The sequence below is a fragment of the Borostomias antarcticus genome, assembly GCF_949987555.1.
Source record: "Borostomias antarcticus genome assembly, chromosome: 11".
Classification (NCBI taxonomy): Eukaryota; Metazoa; Chordata; class Actinopteri; order Stomiiformes; family Stomiidae; genus Borostomias; species Borostomias antarcticus.
This window is the reverse complement of record NC_140244.1, coordinates 2,399,160-2,425,367: the sequence shown is the minus strand read 5'-3', so window position 1 is coordinate 2,425,367 and position 26,208 is coordinate 2,399,160. Positions and strand designations below refer to the sequence as shown.

Genomic DNA, 26,208 nt, shown 5'->3' with positions numbered 1-26,208 from the left:
CGAGCTAAGACCGTCACCAAGAAAAGTAAACGCGGCGCGGCCAAGCGTTCATTATCAGCACGACCCGCTAGACGTAAACAGCGTAAAAATAGCACCGTCAAGAGGGGCTTTAAAGGCATATTCTAATTAAAGATGTCGCTACTACATCCATTATCCGACGAAGGTTTAAAAACGGAACTGGATTTATTTTCACTCCCATTGACCCAGACGAGCGTGGAGAAATCACAATATGTTGAGATCCAGCCTGTCTCTGCCCTTTCCGGAACGGCACCTGTAGAATTCTTCATCCCTTCGAGTGGAGAAGAGTACATAGATTTGAATAACACATTACTATTTTTAAGGGTTAGAATCACTTTACCCGACGGCCAAGCACTACCGGCCGGCGCAAATGTAGCCCTGGTTAACTATCCGATAGCCAGTATTTTTTCACAAGTTGATGTGACGTTAGGAGACCGCCTAGTGTCGCAAAGCTCGTCCACCTATCCGTATAGAAGTATTATCGAATGTCTATTGAATTATGATCAGCAAGTATTGGAAACAAATTTCACCGCGGGTTTATTTTACAAGGATCAAGCGGGTCATATGGACGAAGTTGACACACAGGGTAACAACCCCGGTCTCAACTCGAGGGCGGCATTTACACAACAAAGTCATGTAACTGAATTGATTGGCCCCATACACGCCGATATTTTCTTTCAAGAAAAGTTAATGTTAAATGGGGTTGATATAAAAATACGTCTTATGAGAACAAAGGATGAATTCTGTCTGATGAGGGACGGCAACATCCCCTACACGCTAAATATAACGTATGCATCGTTATTTGTGAAAAAGGTGACAGTCTCCCCGCCGGTACGGCTTGGTCATGCCGAAGCCTTGCTCAATGCGACCGCTCGATATGCATTGGACCGGGTGGTAGTGAAAACTATTTCGCTACCGGCCCAGTCACGCATATCTAATCAAGAAAACCTTTTTCTGGGTACCATGCCTAAATCATTAGTAGTGGGTTTCGTTGATAATGATGCATTTATGGGTGTTTATCATAAAAACCCTTTTAATTTTAAACATAATCATCTAGAATTCATAGCCGTTTATCTCGACGGCCAGCAATACCCTACCAAACCGCTACAGCCTAATTTCGAAGCCGGTTGTATTGCGCGTGATTATTATCAACTCATCACGGCTACAGGGCGACACTTAATGAATCGTAGCTTGCCCATAAGTAGGGAAGATTTTATGGCTGGCTATACATTGTATGCGTTCAATCTCGCGCCGGACGATGAGTGTGGAGGTCATCTGTCATTGGCCAAATCAGGTAGCTTACGCATGGAGGTCAGGTTTAGTCAACCACTCCCCAGGACCATTACATTAATCGTATATGCGGTGTTTGACTGTGTGTTGGAAGTATCTAATAGGCGACAGGTTCTTATGGACTGTTATTGAAAAAATAAAAATGAATACTATACAGTTGACAAATATTATGGATAAAATATCCACAAAAAACCATTTTCTCGGAGTGTTGGCTAGTGACCAACTTCCTCGGAGGCGTGTCACTAATCTCCCAGCAACAGCCATCGTAAACACACACCCATCACACCTCCCCGGGGAACATTGGATTGCTCTGTATCTATCGTCTGACATGACTGGTAGTTTTTTCGATAGTTATGGGAACAGCCCCGACTATAGAATGTTTCCAGACAGTATTTATAGATTTCTCAAAATGACCTGTGACGATATTCAATATTCCAGTCAACAAATACAGGGATATGATTCCATCTGTTGCGGTGAACACTGCATATTCTTTCTTTCTAATATGCTTAGAGGTAAAAGTTATATGAAATTCTTGGATTTGTACAGTAATAATACTGATAAAAATGATAGATTAGTATCATTGTTTGTGAGAAAACTGTTGCCCTGCGTGTGTATATCTACAGGGTTAAAATGTCTACAGCATGTAGAATCAAGGGGTATATTTATAAAGAATCACCCTCTTTTATGATTTGATATAGAATGTTTATCACATTATGTTGACTTGTGTCAGTATTATGTCAGTGTTATGTTGAGTTATGTCCATGTTATGTTGAGTTATGTCCATGTTATGATGACTTATGTCAGTGTTATGATGACTTATGTCAGTGTTATGTCAATGTTGTATATATATATTTCAGAGTTTGTTGTAACATTTCAAATACATAAAATAAAGCAAGATGAAACACCTATTTATTGTTCAATATGTTTTTTATTGTATAATAACGATGCATCAATACATATTTATCATCAATAAAACATTTTTGAAAATGATTACATCATTGTTTATATTTTCACATACAACACACACACACACACACACAATACACATACATTAGAACATTCTGATAACATTCTGATAACTAAAGGAAATCAAAGAAATAAAAAATCATAAACCAAAAAAAAAAAACGATTTTATGACCATTCCTCCCATTCTTTCACGGCCCGTTTTCTAGGTTTCTTTGCATTAGTAGCAGTAGTAGTAGTAGTTCTAACGGGGGATGCTAAATCGGGCGGGTTGGCTGATCTACCTTGTTTAATCAGGAGATATCTAGCCCGAACGTGGGTATTGGGTATTTTTGAGAGAGGTATATCGAGGTCGGAACAGGCTAATAGAAACTCATGCCACCCTATGGGTCGTTTAAAGTTACTACGCAATTGTGGTGTAGTGAGTCTCTTTAATAGTAATCCTACATTAGACCCTCGTGTAATACTACCCTTATGTATCAATTCATCCATAAGATTCCATCCCACAACACCGTTAGATTGGGTTATCATTTCCAGGAGATACTGAGCATTTTCTCTGTTTCGCGCGGCTATACTTTTCAAAAAATGACTGCCGTCATCACTGATTTGTCGGTCTGAACGAGTGCTCGCGGTTGTCACAGCGACCCCTGTTGCATTGGCGGATGTATTATCATTATGACCTGGGGTCGTGGCGACATCTGGTGGTAATGATAGGGATAACATGCTCGTCTCCTGTTCACCTTGCTTGACTAACCCCAGATAGCGCTGTAATAAGGCGGTATATTGTAGAGCTTTTTCGTGAGTATTTAGATCGCTCCTATTTAACACTTCCCTCATATTATCATCCAGCCTGTTTTCAGCCGCTTGTCTTATAGGCACTGGACCATGATCGTCTCGTAAACGCTGTATCTCCCGCTGGGGAACTAGATACATTTTCTCAGCACTCATTTTGACTCAACCAGAACGTTTAAAGAGACTTGATATGAACGGTAGCGCTATACTTAATAGTGGAAGGAGGAATCCGCTACCACTTTGATTAATAGCCCGTCTCTTCTTAAACCACCCAATTTTTTTATTTGCTATAAATTTGATTTGGGCCTTCTTTTTAGAGAGATTCTTATACTGAGATCCATTCAACGGTATATTACCCTTGAATATGTTAAAAGCTAGCTCGCACAGTGCTAGTATCAATTCCTTTGATGCGGTTTGTAGAATAGACTTTCTCTCCCCCGGGCTAGCCTTTTGTAACATCCTCAAGAGAGGTAAATTACGTTTAATACGCTCCGACATGTTGAGTGATGGATAGGTTAATATTACAAACGTTTTTTCTGAATATACACGGCTTGGTACGGGGCTAACAAATCAGTTCTGAGCCGGTAGGCGTCCGGTGTCGTGGTTTTATAGTCGATTAAAAGATAGCCGTAAGGTATAGAGGTTGCATCTTTGAATGCGTCCATAAAATAACGTGTATTACCGGGGTACATTTGGCGTGCCAATACAGAAATTTGCGAGGTATCTCTAGGATTTTTAAATAAAATCATATAATTGGTATTAAGGCTTATGTTTCTACTAGCAGAGCCCTGTACAAATATGTTTTGAATTAAATATAGAGCAGACAGGTTACGATGATGGACAAATTGTGTAAAGACTTTACCAACCTCAAGATTACTAGACGCCTCATTCATCATATCATCTAATATTAATAAACAATTTTTAGTTGGGGGCAGTAAATCATCATCATCTAACTTTTGAGGTAATCCTTGCACAAAATGAATGTTTCTTATTGTTAACAATCGGTCATATAGCGGTTGCCAGCAATCATATATGTATACGATATGATCAATTTTATGAGATATTAGACGATCGGCCTCTCGTAGTAACCCCTCCACGAAATACGTTTTACCAGAGTTAGACGGACCGCTTATAATACATGAAAATGGGTGGGCTAGTCTAAAATCAAAATTGACATCATCCTTTAGGACGGATGATTGTTTTTCCATATTTAATAACCGTAGGGTAACGTGGTACCATCTGATAATAACACCCTCTTATTGTAGACGATTCTGAACTTTTTAACAATAGTCTGGTTCTTCAAAGTAAGGTTCTTTTTAACGCGTATGATATTTTCGGTGTGGGCTAAAAGATGTGTTGAATCATCACGTTCAGAAATGAACTGACTTACTAATTGTTTCAAGCTGTCCAATTTAATCACCTCTGAGTTGACGGCGTTCAACGTGATCCCCTTGGCCTTCATACAAACTGCACCGCCAGAAGTACGGTATCCATAAGTCTTTGGACCCCCGGAGCAAAACTCTATAATATAATCACCCTCCGAAATTTCATTTGTAAGATCACCTAAATACGGTCCTAGCGTCGGAGCCCAAACACCTGGCTTCTGTAAAAATACCACGCTGTCCGTATCACTGTATAATAATCGATCGTTCAATTTATCCATGAGATCATAGAGGGCTAATCTCGCATAAGCAGTTGTGAAGGCCCCTAAAAATACATTAATATCGTTAGTACGAGTCATAGTTCCGGATGTATTCACATACTGCAATAAAACGACGTCCTCTGAGACGAAAGAAAAATATTTGACATCCACACCCCGTCCAAAAATGAAACGTGAGAACTCTTCGGGGTCTCTTAACAGAACTGTGGTAGGCAAATTCTCTCTCATTGAAAAACGGCCCCATAGATTATTTAAAATTAATTTATTAATAGACCGTCGCGCATGGTTTAATGTAATATTGCTGGGATTTAAACTGATACCCTGTTTCTCACGATAATCGTCGATGTATCTGTCTTTATCTTCCTGGGTCACTACATTATCAGGATAACCGCTTGCTTCCTGCTTATATTTTAAAAATGTTTTAACATAGTCAGTAAATAGAGAATCAGATTGCTGGGGAAAATGCCATACTTCATACATTTTCACCAATATATATCCTTTTTCTATGGCCTTCAATATTTCCAAGCTCACCCAGGTTCCTAATATGGCGCGCTCACCGTCATTATGATTACATTGTTTCAGCTGATTTAATTGATCAGCACATTTGGCACATAGGGGAAACATTAATTTACCCGCTGTCCGATAAGGAAGCACTGGATGTAATAACCCTCTAGGTGGCAGTAGACGCGCTTTTATCAAACCAAAATAGTTCTCTATCGGTAGAAAATCTTTAAAAATGATTTCAGGATGGCCGGTAGGAAATGTTTTTGTAGCCTGGCAAAACGGGTAAAGGCTCGTGAAATCTAAATATCTTATTTCCTCATCATCATCACATGAGACTTTATGATATAATTTATACGCGTTTGTCCGACCTCCAAAAAGCGCATCTCGAGGTCTCAGACGTTCCGGTATTTCATAGTTATTCATAAATGCTATAACGTTAGGGTCTGTCTGTTTCATTCGATTCCATTCACACTCCCACATTACTTCAACCGTTAGATTATAAACGCTCCTAAGAATTTCTAATTTATCGTTAAATCGCATGTGCAAAGCCCCATAAGAAACGCCTGATAATGGGTTGATACAGTTCGAGTCATATTGACAATCATGTCCGTGAAAAAAACATCCGTTGAATTCAAATGCGTGGTTCTGGCCATTGCATTCGTAAAAGCCATCGACATAGTATTGCCCAAACTGGGCCTCGCCCGTGTTTACCGCATGTTGTATTGGCACGCCTCGTGAATAGATTAGATATTCCAACCATTGGATGGAGACGTTTGAATGACTCTTATGTTGCGATGTGTAACATCCATTATAAGTTAAAGCAATCGTATCACGGGTTAAAAAATTTGATTTAAATACATTCATACAACAGGAAGCTAACGTAGTGTAGTTGAACGGATCTACACCTGTACATTCTATGAATTCAGATCTATATTTCAAACAAGCAGCTTTCAATAAAACCACATCATTAGCACCATATTGTGATATCTGTTCTTGGAAGTCAAATATGTCGTGCTTCACACTGTCATACCAAATATCAAATGCAGCTCGGTCCTTATTGGACATAAAAGCGTAGCCATAATATTCACGAGAGGGGTATGGGCCTATGTAATATTCATTCTCTTTTATATTAAACTTGTGAGGAAAATAACCCTTGTCTTCACAATGCAAATTGAATGCGGCAGGTGTTTTTGCGAGTCTCATTGGAAAATGTGCATAGCTGTCAACATAGCGATGTTTAAATAAATTATCGTACATAAATATTATTCTAGCACCAGACAAAATCAGAGAGGGTGTAACATTCATTTTTGTTAATTCGGACAATAGCAAATAATTATCGAAGCCTGATGCATTATGCGCAATCCATGTGTATTCCCTATATTTTAATACCCTAAAATGATTCAATAAATCACGCACACAACCATCCCCACGGGCACTAAACACTTGATCATTAAAAGTGATAGCATGTACATAATTAGCAATATGTCTACCATCCTCAAATCTTGTCTCAAAATCGTAAAATATTAACTTTTCATTGGGTTGTTTAACAATCACCGGTTGAATAAAACATGAATGATTATTATCGGGCGACAGGTTTTCCGAACAAAATGGACACTTGCCTATAATACATTTGTGTGCCTTTGATGTTTTATAATATCGTCTGTTACATTCTTCACAGTATTTAACCACAGCGCATTGTGATGGAGATAATGACCCGTTTTTCATTGGTTGTAATAACCTGTGTTTATCAAAACAGAATTTCGATTTACATATACGCCTACAATCAATACATTTTATTGTCTTTTTTGGATATTTACAACAATCTAAATTATTACATACCCCGCATTTATAAATGCATTCATGAAATCTTTCATCATTATAACCTCTGTGGCAGTAGGTGCAAACATATGAGGTGCCAAGAAACCGGTTTAACTTTGTTATTAAATAATAGTGATTTTCATGGAGATATAGAAAAACGGTACTAACATTATGCTGGTCGGTGGTTTGGTATTTCAGTAATTCATGAGTTAAGGTTCTATGGAAAATTACAATCTTTATATTAAGCATTTTTTCAAATAAGGACACTTCATTAAATGAAATTTCATGATTTTCTGTGAAACCCAAACGATGGTGTAAGCATTTTGCTACTTGTTCCAACTCATTCATGGTCTGTTCCTTATTTAGATAACGAGCTATACATATACTAAAGCATAGCTTGTTTACGCTATTCATAGGAAAAAACAGCGATAATTTTTTTTTTTTAAGTAGTTCATTATGGGCTAGCCTGGCTAGTTTTGTCCGGCCCCCGCCCGCCTGTGACATAGCTATCGAACACGACAGTTGAAGTGATTCATCACTCGGTATACTCTCATCACTTTGTAATATATTCTCAAAAGCCCTTACCATTAATTCTGGATCATAACCGTTATCGGGTGATAATATTGATTGGACTGTGCCTTGAAAACTATCCGCCGTAACACGCATGTTTAAAATAGACCCCTCCCCCCCTATCCTTCTCGAGAAGGTTATTAGCGAATTCACCGTATCATGAATATGGTTTACATAAGATACAATATCCCCAGCCGTAAAACCTCTGAAATTAAAACGGCGGCTTAGGCTTACACTATTGAAACGTGGTTGGGCTAATATTACATATTCTCCAATATTTCCACCTGATCGACGCAATGTAATTATATCATCATCGTTTAAAATAGGTGGTGAGTAATTATGACCCCCCTGTTGTAATATTCCCCTAGCTTCAGTCAAACATGAATTAAAATGTTGAGACACATTTGGGGGTATCACATTTAACATTTGTAGTGACTCTGTCAAACATGAATTAAAGTGAGAGACGTCTGGTTCAGAGATATCACAAATTGTATTATTATAATCCATAACAGTTACAGAATCACTCAATACACGGTTAAAATAATCACAAACTCCATCATTACATATACGACGGGCTTCGGTCAAAGCATTATTAAAAAATTCTGGAATGTCAATATCCTCATCATTATCATCATCATATTCCTCAGATGATATTTCGTCATATCTAGGCCAATTAACAGCAGACATAATCAGACCTTTAAGAAAAGAAAACAAAAAAAAACAATCACATAATTCTCACATCAAATCATTCATAGCTGATTAGTCTTAAAACAATATACGACGGTGTGGACTGACACGTCGTGGACTGACGTTGGCGCTGGGTCTCTCGATGAGCGGCAGCCGGTCGCTTGATCTGCTGAAAGAGGGAATATTCTCACGCTGCGCAGCTGTAAGATTAGCGATCGTCTTTATTAAGTCAGCCAGCTGTCGCCAATCAACCCCAGCCACACTATCGGTCACTGCCCCCTGGTTTTTAAGACGTTTTATAATATCTAAAAACTTGCGATCGTATAAAGTATGGTGTGATGCGACGCTCGCATTGACGCACTGTAATTCCTTTAACACGCATTCTATCGAAGCCAATTTTTCCGTCATGGAATTACACATAGCATCCTGACGCGCAATAATCTGTGTAAACACGTTCTGGTATGCTCCTGTCACGCTTTCCAATATCTTGGCTACAATAGTGTTTATTCCAGACGTGACAGATTGATCAACTGATGCGCAAATATCACGCGTCATTGATTTAAGCGCTGAGGACTGTGTATCTCCGGCAAATGACGCCAGGACAGCCTTCTCAATGGCCGATTGTAATGCAATATTATTCACCAGTACGTCTGGTTCAACTAGGCTAGAGGCATCTGTACATATTGGCTCGTGAGGGGTTGCATTGTCGTCAAAAGTAGGCTGTAGTGGAGATAACAAAATGTAAGGATTTACGGCCAAAGCATCTGGATCTACAAATGATTCTAATGAGTCTAACCCGCCTCCGATCTGTGCAAACCAATCACTAGGGATTGTGGGATTAATGTCATCTAAATTCGTACTACTTTCACCAAATATTTCGGCCATTAAGCGTCGGTCAATGAGATCACGTTCCCCGTCTGCTATGAGATCACGTTCACCGTCTGTGATGAGAGAGAGAGAGAGAGAGAGAGGGAGAGAGAGAGAGAGAGAGAGAGAGAGAGAGAGAGAGAGGACGGGAGTGGGAAGAGATCGCGAGAGAGGACGGGTGTGGGAAGAGATCGCGAGAGAGGTCGGGAGTGGGAAGAGATCGCGAGAGAGGACGGGAGTGGGAAGAGATCGCGAGAGAGGACGGGAGTGGGAAGAGATCGCGAGAGAGGACGGGAGTGAGGGAAAAGGTGGGGGCAAGAGATCGCGAGAGAGGACGGGAGTGGGAAGAGATCGCGAGAGAGGACGGGAGTGGGAAGAGAGGACGGGAGTGGGAAGAGATCGCGAGAGAGGACGGGAGTGGGAAGAGATCGCGAGAGAGGACGGGAGTGGGAAGAGAGGACGGGAGTGGGAAGAGATCGCGAGAGAGGACGGGAGTGGGAAGAGATCGCGAGAGAGGACGGGAGTGGGAAGAGAGGACGGGAGTGGGAAGAGATCGCGAGAGAGGACGGGAGTGGAAAGAGATCGCGAGAGAGGACGGGAGTGGGAAGAGAGGACGGGAGTGGCAAGAGATCGCGAGAGAGGACGGGAGTGGCAAGAGATCGCGAGAGAGGACGGGAGTGGGAAGAGAGGACGGGAGTGGGAAGAGATCGCGAGAGAGGACGGGAGTGGAAAGAGATCGCGAGAGAGGACGGGAGTGGGAAGAGAGGACGGGAGTGGCAAGAGATCGCGAGAGAGGACGGGAGTGGGAAGAGATCGCGAGAGAGGACGGGAGTGGGAAGAGAGGACGGGAGAGAGGACGGGAGTGGGAGAAAAGGTGAGAGGGAGAGAGAGAGAGAGAGAGAGAGAGAGAGAGGGAGCTAGTTATATAATGTACTGTTGTAAAATGACTATTTTTTAAAATCTAGCAAGAAAAAAGACATCTTATTTATATTATTTGTTTATGCATATTACTTACCAATAGGCGCATCGTTAACACATACTGCTTCGTGATCCGCTGGTGGTCCTGGGACTGACACGCATACTTTCCCGACGGATCGTCTTTTAGAAACCAAAGCACGACGACGTTTCAACCGTAGTGGCTTACGGACCCCGCCCCCTCGGCGTTTCAAACATGGCTTAGGTTGGGTATTTTCGAAAGAAGTCTCAACCCCCGCTACCCTCAGATTATCACACACTGTTAAAACAACAGAAAACAAAACGAAAAACCATGTTAGGTCATTCTTAAATATTACAAAATTATAGGCTATAATATAACCACCAAAATGTTTACTTACATCCATCAATAACATTCATATTGTGATGATCGTCCAAAAAGCTGTCCATCGTTTTTTGATGAAAATAGCAAGAGCAAAATAGCAAGAGTACCGAGAGAGAACTCAAAAGTATTGAAGACCACGTGACGGGCTCTGCTGAGTGACTGATGTCAAACACACAATGAATCAGGGAAACTCATATTTATAGATCCACCCACATTTTAATAGTAGACAACACGACTCCCATCCCCTCCATTCTCACCTTTTGTAAGTGAAGCTTATCACACCCAGGAGATGGGATAAACCCAGAGAATCTTCTGATCTATTCTAGAGATGAAAAAGCCCCCGAACCCCTATTGCTTTAGTAGGCCTGTACCGGCTCCTATACCCCCCTCCCTAATCATCTCACCCCCACACACACACACACACACACACACACACACACAGACACAGTGAAAAAACACACTAAAACCAGCCCCTCCATCCTTACCGTTTATAATTATGTATTTAAAACCATAAACACTGAGAAAAAATCCTATCTCTAGTGACCGTACTACCACCAGCACCGTTGCAGGCCAATATTCTATTGCAGTCTGACCTTAGCCCCATCCTCACAAACTCTCAGCCCATCCACGCACATACCGTCACACACAGAATCACCATCCACGCACACACCGTCACACAGAAGAGCAGCACACACACACACACACACAGGCCTTGTCTGGGTGGGGGACAGACAGGGGGGCACAAGTCGCGCCTCACAAACCGACAGCCACGCACACACAGGGCTTGTCTGGGTGGTGGGGGTCAGCACCGGGGACAGACAGGGGGGGCACAAGTCGCGCCTCACAAACCGACAGCCACGCACACACAGGCCTTGTCTGGGTGGGGGACAGACAGGGGGGCACAAGTCGCGCCTCACAAACCGACAGCCACGCACACACAGGGCTTGTCTGGGTGGTGGGGGTCAGCACCGGGGACAGACAGGGGGGGGCACAAGTCGCGCCTCACAAACCGACAGCCACGCACACACAGGCCTTGTCTGGGTGGGGGACAGACAGGGGGGCACAAGTCGCGCCTCACAAACCCACAGCCACGCACACACAATATGTTATCTAAAGGACATCAACCTCATTAGAGCACACCTCACAAACTCTCAAACACACACACACACCGTCACACAGAATACCCAATCACGCACACACCTCAGACACACAGATTACCCAAACACGCACACACCTCAGACACACAGAAGAACAGCAGCACACACACCCCGGACCAGGTGCAGGTCATAAAATACGTTTCATCTCATTTGCATATCTAATTAGGGGTCATAAATCAATCACATTGACAGGTGCCCTCTATATTAGTAGTAACGACAGATGAGATTAGGTCAAGATCATACGGTCACATTGGGGTTTATGCTTGCATGTGGCCAAGAAGTCTAAAAGGCTTTAACTAGCTTTCATGCACCCTGTGAAGCTTTAACAAGCCCTAACCGAATCATGCCAAGTGGATTCGCAGCATGTAAAGGGACCACTGTTAGCCAGTGGAGACATATCGCCAGACTGTCTGGAGGTGCCTCTACAGGGGGGCACTCCATTGATTAGCCATGGAAGAGCCACATGTGGACCACTAGAGCGTGGGACCGATGGGGCGGCTGCAGATACAAAAATAAGGATATTTTGACCGACAAGCAGATATTTACAGTACTTTAAGAATCTAAGTTTTAAATTCTGAAGATCTGATGTTTTTGTCATTTTAGGCTAACTGCCATCTGTAGAAAAACACATTATTACCTTGTGGTATGCAGTCTCTGAAGTAGGAAAAAATCTACCATGAGAATACCTTTGAATGAATCTATTCAAAGATGTTAACTGCTTGGGAGTGGGAGTTTCCCATTATCTGCCCAGTGATTAACGAAATGTTATTTTGCCTCACTATCCTGGGAAACATACATTGATTGAACGGACGTATTTCCTATATGAGCCGAGTGCACATGTCAACTATGAATGAGTGGACACTCATTAGCGTCCATTACAGGGTTCAGTGGGTTTAGAGGTGAGTCTGCCTGTACACTGTGAGGACAGGGTTTTGGTTCTTGGGAGGAAGTAGCAGACTCTCCGTCGCTAGCTGCTAGCTGGTTTTCTGGGTAGATTAGGGGACGTGGGGATGCGAGCACTGTTCCCAGACAGCAATCCGATCAGGGCCATATAGAGGCCAGATCTGGCACTTGTGGCTTAGTTCCGGCCCATATATGGCCCAGATCTGCTTGCTATCTGGGTTGTGTCTCCTAGTTTCACATAGAGACACTATTGCATGTCATGGCTAGCTGGCCTGGACCAGATGTGAGGTAGGGATTGTGTAGAGTTTGGATAATAGCTAAGTGCTAGCCGGTTAGCCTGATTAGAGTTTTGGAGAAGAAAACACTGTGGTTCAGGGTTAAATAGTCGTGTACCTGGTGTGTACCTGGCAACATGATGGTAGCTATTAAATGGATAAGAACTCGCTTGGGGCTCTGGTTGAACATCTTTCCTGCAGCTGATGGTAATTTGCTTTGACTGATTAGAAGTCAGTTCTAACCAATAAGAACTTGCTTGGGGGTCTGGTTGAACATCTTTCCTGCAGCTGATGGTAATTTGCTTTGACTGGTTAGAAGTCAGTTCATTGGCTACCTGTGAGTGGGGAGGGTTTGTATACACATTCTGATTGGCTAGTTTGGATGAGTGGGTAGAGGTACTCGTATCTACTTGGAGGAATCTGTTCAGCACTCTAGCACTGGCATGTGCTATAGGTGGATGGGGATCTTGACTGTGTCTAGGGGAGAGATGATGAGCTAGATTGAAGCATGGGGTGCTATCTGGGTTAGAGCTTGGGTTTGCATCTTCCATCTCCCTAAAGGCTTGGTGGTTGGCTTGGGTATCAGGGTGGGTGTGTTCTTGGGTGTATGTATTCTCTACAGGGTCTAGCTGGTTGCTTTGGGTGTTGTTGGGTTGGGGATTTGGGTCGGATCCCAGGTGAGTGTTTGAGTCACCCAGCTGCGGACTGGGACTGAATCTTGCATGGATTCTGTGGCTAGACCCAAGATGTGTATTGGTGCTAGACCCCGGGTGGGTATTTGAGTAACCCAAGGCAGGTCTTGGACTAGTCCTTCGATGGGTTATGGGACTAGACCCCATGTTGTGTGGACTGGGGCTGGACCTCAGATGGTTATTAGGATCCAGCCCCAGCTGAGTGTTTGAGTCACCCGGGTTGGGGCTGGGACTAGACCATCGACGGGGACTAGGACTAGCCCTTCGGTGAGTGTTGAAACTAGACCCTGGGTAGGTCATGGGGTCAAGCCACAGGTGTGCGTGTGGGTGGGCACGGGGCCCGGTGCTTACCTCCGGGCCCGGCTGTCTGCTGGGGGACACCTGGGAGCCGAGGACAGGGGAGAAGGGACTCAGTGGGCTGGTGAGACTGACTGAGCTCAGGGGACTGGCGGGACTACTGGTACTAAAGGAACCTGTCACCCCGCTGACCCCTGTGGAGAGAGAGAGAGTGACAGAGAGAGAGAGAGAGAGTGTGTGTGACAGAGAGAGAGAGAGAGTGACAGAGAGAGTGTGACAGAGAGAGAGTGACAGAGAGTGTGACCGAGAGAGACAGATAGTGTGACAGATAGAGAGAGTGAAAGAGTGTCAGAGAGAAAGTGACAGAGAGAGAGAGCGAGAGAGAGAGAGAAAGAGGTGGGAGGGGAGGATTGCAGGGAAAACAGATTGAGATAAAAATGATATTGACAAGCAAGAAAGAGGAGGATGGGTGTACAGTATACAGAGGAGGTAGGGAATGAGATGAAGACGGATCGGAGAGGGAGAGAGAGGGAGTCGAGTTACGGGGAAGAGAACGAGAATAACAGTGACACAAAGAAGGATAGGAGGAGATAAGAAAGGTCAGATAGCAGGATAAAGAGAGAGGGAGATATAGAGGTAAGGTGGAAAGGATGGAGAAAGAGAGAGAGAGAGAGGTAGATATAGAGGTCAAAGAGAAACAGAGGTGGGTAGAGAAAGATACAGGGACAGACAGAGAAGATAGAGAATACACAAAGAGATCAGATAACTACAGTATGTAACCTAATGCAGAGTAATCATCTCAACGGTATGCTTTTCTCTACTTATAATGTACTTCTCAATAAAGTATGACACAGTGACGCCATGATGCATCTTGCGCTGGTACTGCGTGCCCAGATAGCAAGCGGATGTGTAATGATTCTGGGGCATATATGGGCGGGAACTAAGCCACAAGGGCCAGATCTGGCCTGTATATGGCCCAGATCCGCTTGCTATCTACAGTAGGTGCCCTGCCTACACCTGTACCTCTGTGCTTGGCTGTGTCAGTGCCTCTGGACGGGTTACTCTTGTGCAGTCCCTCCAATACATCCTGTACCCTCCAGAATTCCTTCTGGATGTGCCTGTGCACCAACTCACTCTGCACATCAGGAGAGAGAAAGAGAGGGAGGGGAGAGAGAGAGAGGGAAGGGGAGAGAGAAAGAGAGGTTGTGATGGGTTATGATGCCAAGAGATCAGATAGGATAGAGTGCATCATTCAATTCCCTTCATCTTCTCTCAGAGAATTTAAGAGTAAGCGAGTGAAATAGCTGTAAGCGAGTGAAACTAGCCTGCAGTTCTTCCATATACCCTGAAATACAGGTATATATTATAATAGGAGTTGAGAGCCCACTTGCCCTGTAAAAGAACAGAATCATGTATTGTAGAGGTGTAACTGAGTAGCATCACTTCATAATCCACTGTCCTGTGATATACTGTATGTTATCGCATAGTGGGACATGTAAGATGTGTCAGAGTGTACTCTTATACAGAGAATGCATATATTATATATAAAGGTGAGCTTCGTCAGATCTGTGTTGAAAATTGGACGAATAGAAATTAATGTTTGGGCTTTAATGCATTAGTGATGAGTGACTCATGGTGCTTAATTATTGATGAAGACGGGAGCATTCCTACTCAGCTACAGCACTAGCATGCTAGGCTAAGCTATGTTGTCCATACGCTGTTGTCACTGTTGTTGCATGATAGGGGTTTATGGGAGATGTGTGGGGTATATGGGTAGACTAGCAATAGGAAGTAGTTGTTGTTGGGACTTGGGAACGGCGTGGTTTGTTGCGCACGCCAGTCTGAGTGATAGCTTCCGCCAGTCAGCTAGATTTGGCCAGTCAGTTAGCTAGCCCTTTCTTTTACCGTTCATGCCCACTGTTTATCTCTGGAAAGCCTGTGAACTATAATAAATGCCGTTGTGGCAACTGGGACCAACAAGCCAGCGTCACTCATTGAAGAGGGAACTAATGACACTATAACGTGTTACCCCGAGTTAGCAAGCAAACTTCATCCCTGGAGCTAGCTGAGGAGCGTTCCCTTGCGTCATCCCCGCAACGGCTAGGAGACATGAGCAGGGAAGGCAACACTGGGGGCTCGTACCGGGATCTACAGTACCTTCTTTCCTCTTCACTGCAGTGGTGAGTCAGAATGCCTGTCAATCGCTGTTGAGATTGTTTGGAAGTGGAATGACGAGCTAAATGTATGGAGGCAATACACGACTGTAGCTAGCTAGCTACATACATATACTAGCTACATGTCGAAACTGACTCACAGATCAATATGAAAAGTTACTCGAATCCATGAACCTAGAGAGAATAGACCTTCACAAGTAAAAATGTTGTTTGCTGAGTGGCTGAAAGAGGTTGAACATACTATGGATCAGAATGTTAAAGCTAAGCAGAGGGACTATGCTAGCCAGATTCAGCAAGAGGGAAATCCATTCACAACGCCTGTAAACAAAGAAGTCAGAATGATGCAGATCCGGAGATAGACTACACGTGTGTCTACACAACTGGAAATGAAAACTATGGGAATGTGCCTCATCAGGTGATGCATGCATATTCAGATACCCTAACCCATTCAGTCCCAGCTATGATAAACTCTATGTGGAAAGCACACCTGTATAGGTATAGGTATAGGTACTGCATTTGTAACGCGCTCCCCATCCAGTTACACTGGCCCGGAGCGCCATTCACACACCAATGGCGGCAGCTGCCATGCAAGGCGCTTGCTTGCTCATTGGGAGCAATTTGGGGTTCAGTGTCTTGCCCAAGGACACTTCGACAGGTAGTCAAGAGGAGCCGGGATTCGAACCACCGACCCTACGATCACTGAACGACCCGCTCTACCAACTGAGCTATACCGCCGCCCCCCCCTTTAAATGCCACAGTCTGCTCTCACACAGCAAATGTTAACCCATTCAGTGCCAGGTATGATAATGTCTGCCCAGAAATCCCACCAGTAACTGCCAATCATTCTGCTGGACTGAGAGCACCCAGTGTGCATAGGAAGGGGCACCAACGTGTAAAGTATAATTTCTGCTCCGACAGTGAGGATGAAGACAGCACTAAGAGAGAGAGAGAGAATCCCCATCCTACGACCGGGTCAGTTTGATGGTTCAGGCTCCCGGAAGGAGTTCATACAGATTTGAGAGCTGTTCTAAAGCCAACCACTGGTCCGTAAACACATTGGCTGTCCAGCTGAGATTCTGTTTAGTAGGCGCGGCTGGTGCTGTGGTCCACAAAAACCTGAGGTCTTCTTGCTGGGACTATGCGCGTATAGTAGCAGAGGTTGACGCATCATATGGGCCCTCTTCACAGCATGCAGCCGCCATTGGAGTCGAGCTGAGGAGAAGGGTGCGCCAACCTGGTGAGTCCGCTCTGAGGGGGAACAAGACATTGTTAGTGTGGAAGTGTTCGTGAACGCTATGCTGACCTGGAACAGAAGCTTCTGGAGGAAAACCTGCGCGCTAGCCAAAGCATATGAGATCGCTCATAAATATGAGGCCACCAGACGAGCAGCTACTAGCGTGATTCAACTCTTGCAGTCTCCGTGAGCAGACTACACAGTGGAAGGCCAGGGTAGCGGCACTCTTGCAAACAACAAGAGTGCGACAATCCTGATCGAGAAGAGGACGAACCTTTTACATCATCGAGAGTGCAGAACCAAGAGTCTTCATGGTCCAACTTTGGGATGTAGGGACCCAAGAGGCGTGTACAGAAAAACAGCAACTAGGATGAAGTTAGGTGCCATAACTGTCAGGGCATCAGACATATGAGGGGAAGATGCCCATTCCGAAAAAGGCAAGCTCAAATCTGCTCTATCCCTGACGCATTGGATGCACCTGAAAGTCATAACACCCCTACTGTCCTGAGCGTGAAGGGTTCTGGGCCTGAAATGTGCATACATGTGCTGCTCCATGATATGGAGGTATGTGCCCTACTGGACACTGGGAGGAATGTTCTACCCTCCCAATGTTATGACAGCGTTGTACCCCCCATTCCAGCAATCTAGTGTGCAGTCCTTGCAAGGAATAAGCTCAATCAATGTGGACGTTTGCTGGGAAGTCGACCTACCCATTCAGATTGGTACTCACACAGTTAATGTGAACTTCATCATTGCCGATGTGGCCAAGAATACCGAAGCCATTGTGGGCCATCCATTCTTGGAACAGTCTTGATTTTCGGCAGCCAGAAAACAACAACAAGTGCCATATTTCAACCCTAAAAACAAGCCTAGGGTGCACGTAGTCCGAGTAGCCCGCACAACCACCCTAGAGTCTGGGACTGAGTACATAATGCCAGGAAATGTGCACTTCCGGGAACCAGTCGGGGGTGATGTACTCTTGAGTCCCACCAAGGGGTTTGTCGAGAAGCACTGGGTGCTTATGCGTGTGAGTAGCCTACCCTGCAGCTTCTACGTCGCCATGGACACAGCAGGGTAAGGCTCATTGAGTATAAATGCACAGAGCTATGAGCCGTGAGCCATGAGCCAAAAAATGTGGCTCACGGTTCACAAAGTGTAAATTAGGCTTAATGGATCGCGTCCCTAGGCGGCCTGCAGTGGGACACTTGCCTGGTGTATCTGGATGACATCATTGTCTGGGAAGTAATACCAACCAGATGTTTCAGTGTCTGGCCCAAGTGTTTGAGTGGTTGCAGCAAGCCAATCTGAAGCTGAAACCAGCCAAATGCTGCCTTTTCCTCTGCCAAGTAGCATAATTGGGGCACGTCGTTTCCAAGCATTGTGTTGCTACTGACCATCAGAAAAACTCAAAGATCCAGGAGTGGCCCATACCCACTTCCATTTCTGAGGTTTGTCAGTTTGTAGACCTGGCATCCTATTACAGACAGTTCGCCAAGGATTTTGCTGCAAAAGTCAGTCCTCTTTATGAACTCAGAAGAATGTCTACTTATGGTGGACACCTGTGCCAGGCAGCATTCGAGGAGTAATGAGAATCAACTTACCACCTAGCCCATCTTGGGCTACCCGTGTGATAATGGCGAGCTAATTTTGGATACAGATGCAAGTAATTTTGGGATTGGCTCCGTCTTTTACAACTACAAGATGGCAAGGGAAGAGTCCAAGCCTATGAGAGATGGCGGTTGTCCACCACTGAACAAAATTACTGCACAACACGAAGGGAAATGTTGGCCGTGGTGGAGTTCACTACACACTTCCGTTAGTACCTGCTTGGGAGACCCTTTGTCGTGCGTACGGATCACAGCAGCCTCCAGTGGCTGATCAGCATGAAAGAACCGGAATGTCACCACCTCAGTTGTCTGATTGTCCTGTGCAGACAGCTGTTCTCTGTTTAGCATCAAGACCAGGAGGAAGCACCCCTGTGGGACAGGAAGTACATTGCACCGGCAGTAATAGCCAGATGTTCTTCCATGGCTGGAGCCCGCAGGAGTTGGCTGAGGCCCAGAGAGCACACCCTGACATAGCTCCCATCCGGCGATGGCTAGAAGAGGGCCAAGAACGCCTATCCTGAGTGCATGTTTCACCTTTTGCGTCTGCTACTAAGTCTTACTGGAGTCAGTGGAAATGATTGTACCATTAAGATGGTATCCGGTTGCGGCAGTTCTACCGGGTTGAGGATTCAGTGTTTTACCCTCGTCATCAGCCCCCGTGTGTTCCGTGAAGACGTTCTGAGGCAGATGCATGATGGGCCGGTGGGCGGACATTTTGGAGTGGAGCGTACTCTCACCAGACTGCAGACAAGGTACTACTGGCATGAAATGAGGAAGGATGTGACCCTGTGTTATCGCACATGTATCAGCTGTGCTGCCAAAGCTCGACCTTCTAAGAGCCCCCAAGCACCTATGGGCACCGTTTGTGTTGGACTGCCTATGGAGTCAATCAAAACTCAACAAACCCAGAATCAAGCCCTATTGGATCACGTACACGATATTGAAAACCGGTCACACCGATAACCTGAGGATTGTGAACATTCTGGAGGGCAGCGAGAACGGCAAGGACCCGGTTAGGTTAATCTCTGAGCTCCTGGTGGAATGCATGGATTCTGATGTGTTTACTGGACCGCCCGAGCTGGAGAGGGTCCACCGGTCACTCGCCCTAAAACCGAAAGACAGGAAACCAGCAAAACCATTTGTCATGCGCAAAATGCATGTTTATCATCGTTTTTAGCAGAGGCCCATAGACCTCCCTTATAAAGGGGGTGCGTGCACAGAGGAAAAATTAGTTGGCTTACTACTGCACGGATCAGTTAAATGTTGGTGTGTACGGATCGGTTTCATTGAGGACAAAGCGACATTTGAGCTAAGCTTGCTATAACAGCGGTGTTCCCCTTTAACGGACTGACTTAAACACTGAGACGTACACTGAGACTCTTGTTTACAGTCCCACTCTCATCGTTCGTCATAAGAACCCGCTTTAGGCTGAATTATATTTCCTACTTTTGTTTCTTACATTTTAGCCTACACGTTTGAATTTGTTAGGCTTGAACTTTTTCCAGTTGTTTCATTCATATGAATCAAAACAATCTGTGTAATGTGTTAATATATTGTTTCAATTTAATAGGCCTACATGTTGAATGTCCATTTACACTTGTTCACGTGCTGGGTCATACAGCCTACATATTTATGTATTTCTTTTTCTCAACTTTATTACATGTTTCTGCAGTGATGATGTTAATGTATATATATATATATATATATATATATATATATATATATATGTAAACATACAGTATAGAATGATTGGGAGTTCCTTGAGTGAGAATAGAGTTAATGGGTATACACTTGCGGAAGATTGACGAAGATATGGTGATCATCTAAGCCACAAGGGCCAGATCTGGCCTGTATATGGCCCAGATCCGCTTGCTATCTGGGTATAGTACTGGTTTATAGTAGAGGTACCCTGAGACAATGATGAAACAGCTGTGCAGATAAGATATGATGTATGTGGTGTTGAAAAGTATTTTCTTATGAATTATAATTGCTGTGCCATGTGATTTTTAATAAGAATTAAAAAAAATGTTCAACCAATGATTTTTTAGGTCTAATCTGATCTCAACCATCAAATGTGTTTCCTGCAAGAAGGCAATTTCACACTTTAAGAGTTTAACTACTCTGACCATGGTCCATGGAGACTTGATACGACATTACTGACAGATAAGGAGTTCTGCCAAATGATTTCAACAGCCATTGATAATTTTTTGGAAACCCCAAGGAGGTTTCTCCATCCCTGCTCTGGCAGACCCTTAAAGTTGTAATAAGGGTGGATATTATTGCATACACATCCAGGGTCACCAATATTCTGCCTCTCCCACTCTGGAACATTACAAAAACAAGCTGGATATCCAAGCCAAATATGAATTATTATTGTCAGATATGACAGAACGTATGATGCTAAAATCATGGGGCTTTGTTTATGAGCACGGAGGAAAGGCTTGTAGACTGTTAGCCCATCAATTAAAATGTAAGTCCTCTGACCAACTGAAAAAGACCAACTGAAAAAGAAAACCTGGAGCTTTCAACTGACCCCCTCAAAACTAACAAGGCTTTCAGGGCATTTTATTCAAAATTGTACATCTCTGAGGCACCCAATGATGATACCACTATGCTAAATTTCTTCACAAATTGAAATGCTCCCAAGATTAGCCCTGTTCATAAAGCAGAATTAGAACTACCTTTTCAACGCGCTGACATTTCTAATGCAATCACAGCTATGCAAAAACGGTAAAGGCTGGGGCGGCTGTAGCTCAGTTGGTAGAGCGGGTCGTTCAGTGATCGAAGGGTCAGTGGTTCGAATCCCAGCTCCGACTGTCCACATATCGAAGTGTCCTTGAGCAAGACACCTTACCCCAAATTGCTCCCAATGAGCAGGTTAGCACCTTGCATGGCAGCTACCGCCATTGGTGTGTGAATGGGTGAATGAGAGGCCATTGTAAAGCGCTTTGAGTGCCGCTAAGGTGGAAAAGCGCTATATAAGTGCAGTCCATTTACCATTTAAAGCTCCAGGCCCCGATGGATACCCCATTGAATTTGATCAAACATGAGGAGGGAGGAGGGGCTAGGGGACATAATACCCGACGCCTTCTGGACTGAAGCTCTGACCAGAGTTAACAGCAGCACATCATGTGCTAGACTAGATGTACGGTAATCCTATTTAAGGTCCTGCATCATATTCACCTCTCCAAATCTAGGCTAGTCGGATTCCATCCTGTCGTAGATGAGAGTTGTATCAGATGTCATAATGATCCAGCAACGCTAGCACACATGTTTTGGTCATGCCCCCTGTTATTTGAGTATTGGTCAGCAGTTTTAAGGAATATCTCACAAGCACTAGACTTAAACCTGCAACCGAATGCTTATTCAGCTATCTTTGGCACATAAAGACATTATAGCACTCTTCACTCTACTTGCCCGTAGGAAGATTCTGTTCTGTTGGAAATCCCACAAACCACCGAATTCCTCTCTATGGATGGCTAACATTATGCTTCACTTAAGTCTTGAAAAGATTAAATACACACGTATGGGGTCCAAAGACTGCTTCTCTTCCACCTGGAACCCAGTAATGTCTTTTTAAACTCTAAAACTAAAAACTCTCCCTGATAATGTGTGCTGGATGTTGAGTGACACACAGTACCATTTCATTTATCCTCGCTTAGAATCTAATTACATTTTCGGTAACATTTTATAATAAGTGCAGACTATAAAGCATCTCAATCCATGCCTTGAACAATGATATCAATTATTTTCTATCATTTTTCTGTATTTTGCCACTAAATGATTGTGGTTTGTAAGCAGGGCACATCTGTGAATGAAACCTGGTCTCAGTATGTTCTTCTCTGACTGAATAAAGGCTTTTATCTGTCTCTCTCTATGGTAAAGTTTTCTACGTAATTAGATTGTATGTTTTTAACTGAAACCTGGATGAACATGAATGGGTCTTATTGAAGGGAAAGCCACCATATCGACAGACGCTCTGAGATGCAAGAATGTGTCCTTTGAGGAATTCACCTCTTTTGAATATCATGCTGTAGTCCTAAAGTGCCAGCCCCCCATTCTGGAAGCAACTGTGTATAGGTCACTCAAGTAAAGCACCTACCTACAGATTTTTATGAACTCCTGTCCATTCTCCATACACATTATGAAAAGATTGAGACGTTGTTGTTCGCAACCCCGCCCCAATATCGGACCCTAGGACTACAACTGGCTAAATTGACTCTGATTGAGAAGAGATCTGTGCCACTGATTGGTGGATTGGTTTCCACCTGTCTTGTTCTCTCTCTCTTGTTCTATGTTCATTATTTGTTGTAGCTGTGCATTGTCCCTGATGTTGTCCTGTGCCAACTTGTAAGTCTGTAATCTTGCAAGCTTTGTCTTTTGTTCTCAACTTGTTGAGTGTATAACTTGGTTTTATTGTTTAGTCTTTGGTTTTGGTTTTTGCCCCTTGTGGTGCCTTTATTTTTTTACCAACAACCTCAATGTTACATGTACCTGTGACATTGACAGTACATGCAACCCTTGTGATTGTGATGTTTAAGTCAGTGTGAAACCATCTATGGCTTCTCACATGGCAGTTAGCTCAACAAGAGTTCAAGAATTAAAAACAAAAAAGGATAAAAATGCTTATGCATACTCCATTGTGCTGTAACATGATTTTTATTTAACTATTTTATAATTTGTAGCCGTTACTGTTTTTTCACGTTTGCGTCTCTTCATTTGACCAGTCTTTTGTCTGCTTACATCTCAATCAGTCCCACCTGAATCCAATCAAATCAGTCACTCAGTGAATCCATGCTCAGTCCGAATCCCCACAGCTCATTCCCATCACAGTATGTAGGCTTACTAATATGTTCATGCAGGATTCCTACGGTACAAATATCTACTGTAGCTGGTACTGTTTGGATTTCAGACACATGATTACAAATAATTTAAGAAGTTTTAAATAATTACTGTCCGCCTAAACTTATAAAGGTTTAGCCAAATGAAATTCTCTATGGAGAAATGAAGAAATTAATCAACTTCAGAGAACTTGCAGAAGGTCTGAGCATACATGGATAAAGACCCAGCTGGTCCACTGTGACATTCTTAAAGAACATATTTCTAAGGCAATAAGAAATGTTACGATCATTTCTCAAAATGGATATGAATTATGAGGATTCTAGAATTCTCTCTTTGATATAAATCATCCACCGAAAACACCTGATCTCTACCCCCCAAAGTAAGGAATTCATAGCCTGCTTCAGAGATAAGATAAGACATTATGATGAGTATCACTAGGGCAAGTTTTGCTTGCTGACCCTTTTCCACCATGCAGTAGCAAGATGTGCTCTCTTGGTGCTGGTGCAGAAATGCTGAGCAAAGGAGTGTCACAACCTAAGTCATCTACATGCCCTTTTGAACCTATTCCCACCATGTTTTTCAAGACTATTTTTGCCTCTGTCTAGCCATTGTAAACTGTTCCCATCTTAGAGGTATTTTCCCGGCACGTAAAACTGCCCTGGTTTCATTTGGAAATCAAATTCTGGAAAAAGTCATGTTCCCACATTTTTGTAGCTGCTAATTTTACCATTTTTCAGTCAGGCTGTCCTTCCCATCATAAAACAGAGACGGTGTTAGTAAAGGTTGGAAATGAATTAACTCTGACGCTCTGTCCTTGCACTTCTAGACCCGAATGCAGCTGAACTGTTTTGTTTTTTTGCTTCCCTCTGAAAAATGTTTGTCAGGATTAGTATGAAACGTTGCCTGTGTATGAAATGTGCTACAGTATATATAAATAATGTTTTGACTGATTAATATTGGAAAGCAAACAATGGACAATTGTTCAAACAATAATTTAAATTATGATGTGACATTTTAAACCATCTTTTGCTCAAACATTTCCTCATGACAGGATCTCCTGATTAAAAACATGTGTCTAGTCTGTACTGTACAATGGACAACAGGCTGGACAACAGGCTGGATAATAGGGTGGATGATGGGGTGGATAACGGGGTGGATAACGGGGTGGATAACAAGCTGGATAACAGGGTGAATGACGGGGTGGACAACAGGGTGGATAACAGGGTGGATAACATTGTGGATGACGGGGTGGATAACCAGGTGGACAACAGGCTGGACAACAGGGTGGATGGCGGGGTGGATAACGGGGTGGACAACAGGCTGGATAACAGGGTGGATGACGGGGTGGATAACGGGGTGGACAACAGGCCGGATAACAGGGTGGATGACGGGGTGGATGACGGGAAGGATAACGGGTCGGACAACCGGGTGGATAACAGGGTGGATGACGGGGTGGATAACAGGCTGGATAACAGGGTGGATGACGGGGTGGATAACAGGGTGGATGACGGGGTGGATGACGGGGTGCACAACCGGGTGGATAACAGGCTGGATAACAGGGTGGATGACGGGGTGGATAACGGGGTGGATAACAGGGTGGATGACAGGGTGGACAACTGGGGGGATAACAGGGTCCTGAAGCTGTTTACCTGCCCGCCTGCATTCAGATGCTCCCACAGGTCGCCATGGATAGCATTAGCCTCGTCCTCCAGGGCTTCAGCCTCCATACGGCTGGTGGTCAAAGCCTGGAGGAAACCAAGAGAGATACAAACTCAGGGAGATATAAACTAAACCAAGAGAGATACAAACATCATGTAGGGAGGTCGTGCACCTCGTAGATATCCCCAATCCCTCACAGCACAGCAATACCCTCCATTCTACAATGGATCCAGCACAAAGCACTTACTCTAGACTATCAAAGATCGTAGAAACCGCACAGACGTAATCTTCTCTCCATTTTAAATAAGGGACAGCACAGTTCAAAGACGGTTTCATCCAAAGCTAAGGCAAACAGATGATCACCATATTTTATACTGAAGGCAGTTGCATAGTCCTCATGTTTGTTGTCACACATCATAATATCACAGACCATAAAAATATAATATAAAACACAGACATATCAACTATTCGACCATCGATCAATCATAGAACATACATGATTCCCCATAGTGCAGTAATACTGTTCCCGCAAGACCCAATAAGACTCCATTAAAGTATTACAAAGTACTATACATATTACACATAAAACCATCGTCAAGCCAACTGCTAATCAATCACCAACCGCAGGTCATATATGACGCCATGACACTCTGAAAGCACTTTCACCAGTTTAGTAGTGGAATCTTGGAATTTGTGAACCCACAAGTATTTATTATATATTTATCTACGGTGCTTCTATAAGTGACGTGTGTGTCCGTGTGTGTGTGTGTGTCCGTTCGTAGCGTGAGCTTTAGACCAATCAGGAGTTGCCAATACCGTAGCACGCCAACGCTAGAGGGCAGTAGAGATCGCTCATTGACGTGCACCGCTTAGTTCACGCT

The 26,208-nt window shown here is 43.8% G+C and overlaps 1 protein-coding gene across 1 annotated transcript in view; it reads right to left on the bottom strand.

Moving 5' to 3' along the window:
• plekha6 (pleckstrin homology domain containing, family A member 6) overlaps nt 1–26,208 on the bottom strand; it is a gene marked incomplete at its 5' end in the record, with an annotated part of 144,036 nt that overhangs the window by 64,178 nt on the left and 53,650 nt on the right. The window contains 3 exons of the mRNA XM_084445716.1: nt 13,866–14,005; nt 14,835–14,946; nt 25,318–25,413. Of these exons, the coding sequence (XP_084301842.1) occupies nt 13,866–14,005; nt 14,835–14,946; nt 25,318–25,413 (348 nt within the window). The remainder of the gene's footprint in view (nt 1–13,865; nt 14,006–14,834; nt 14,947–25,317; nt 25,414–26,208) is intronic.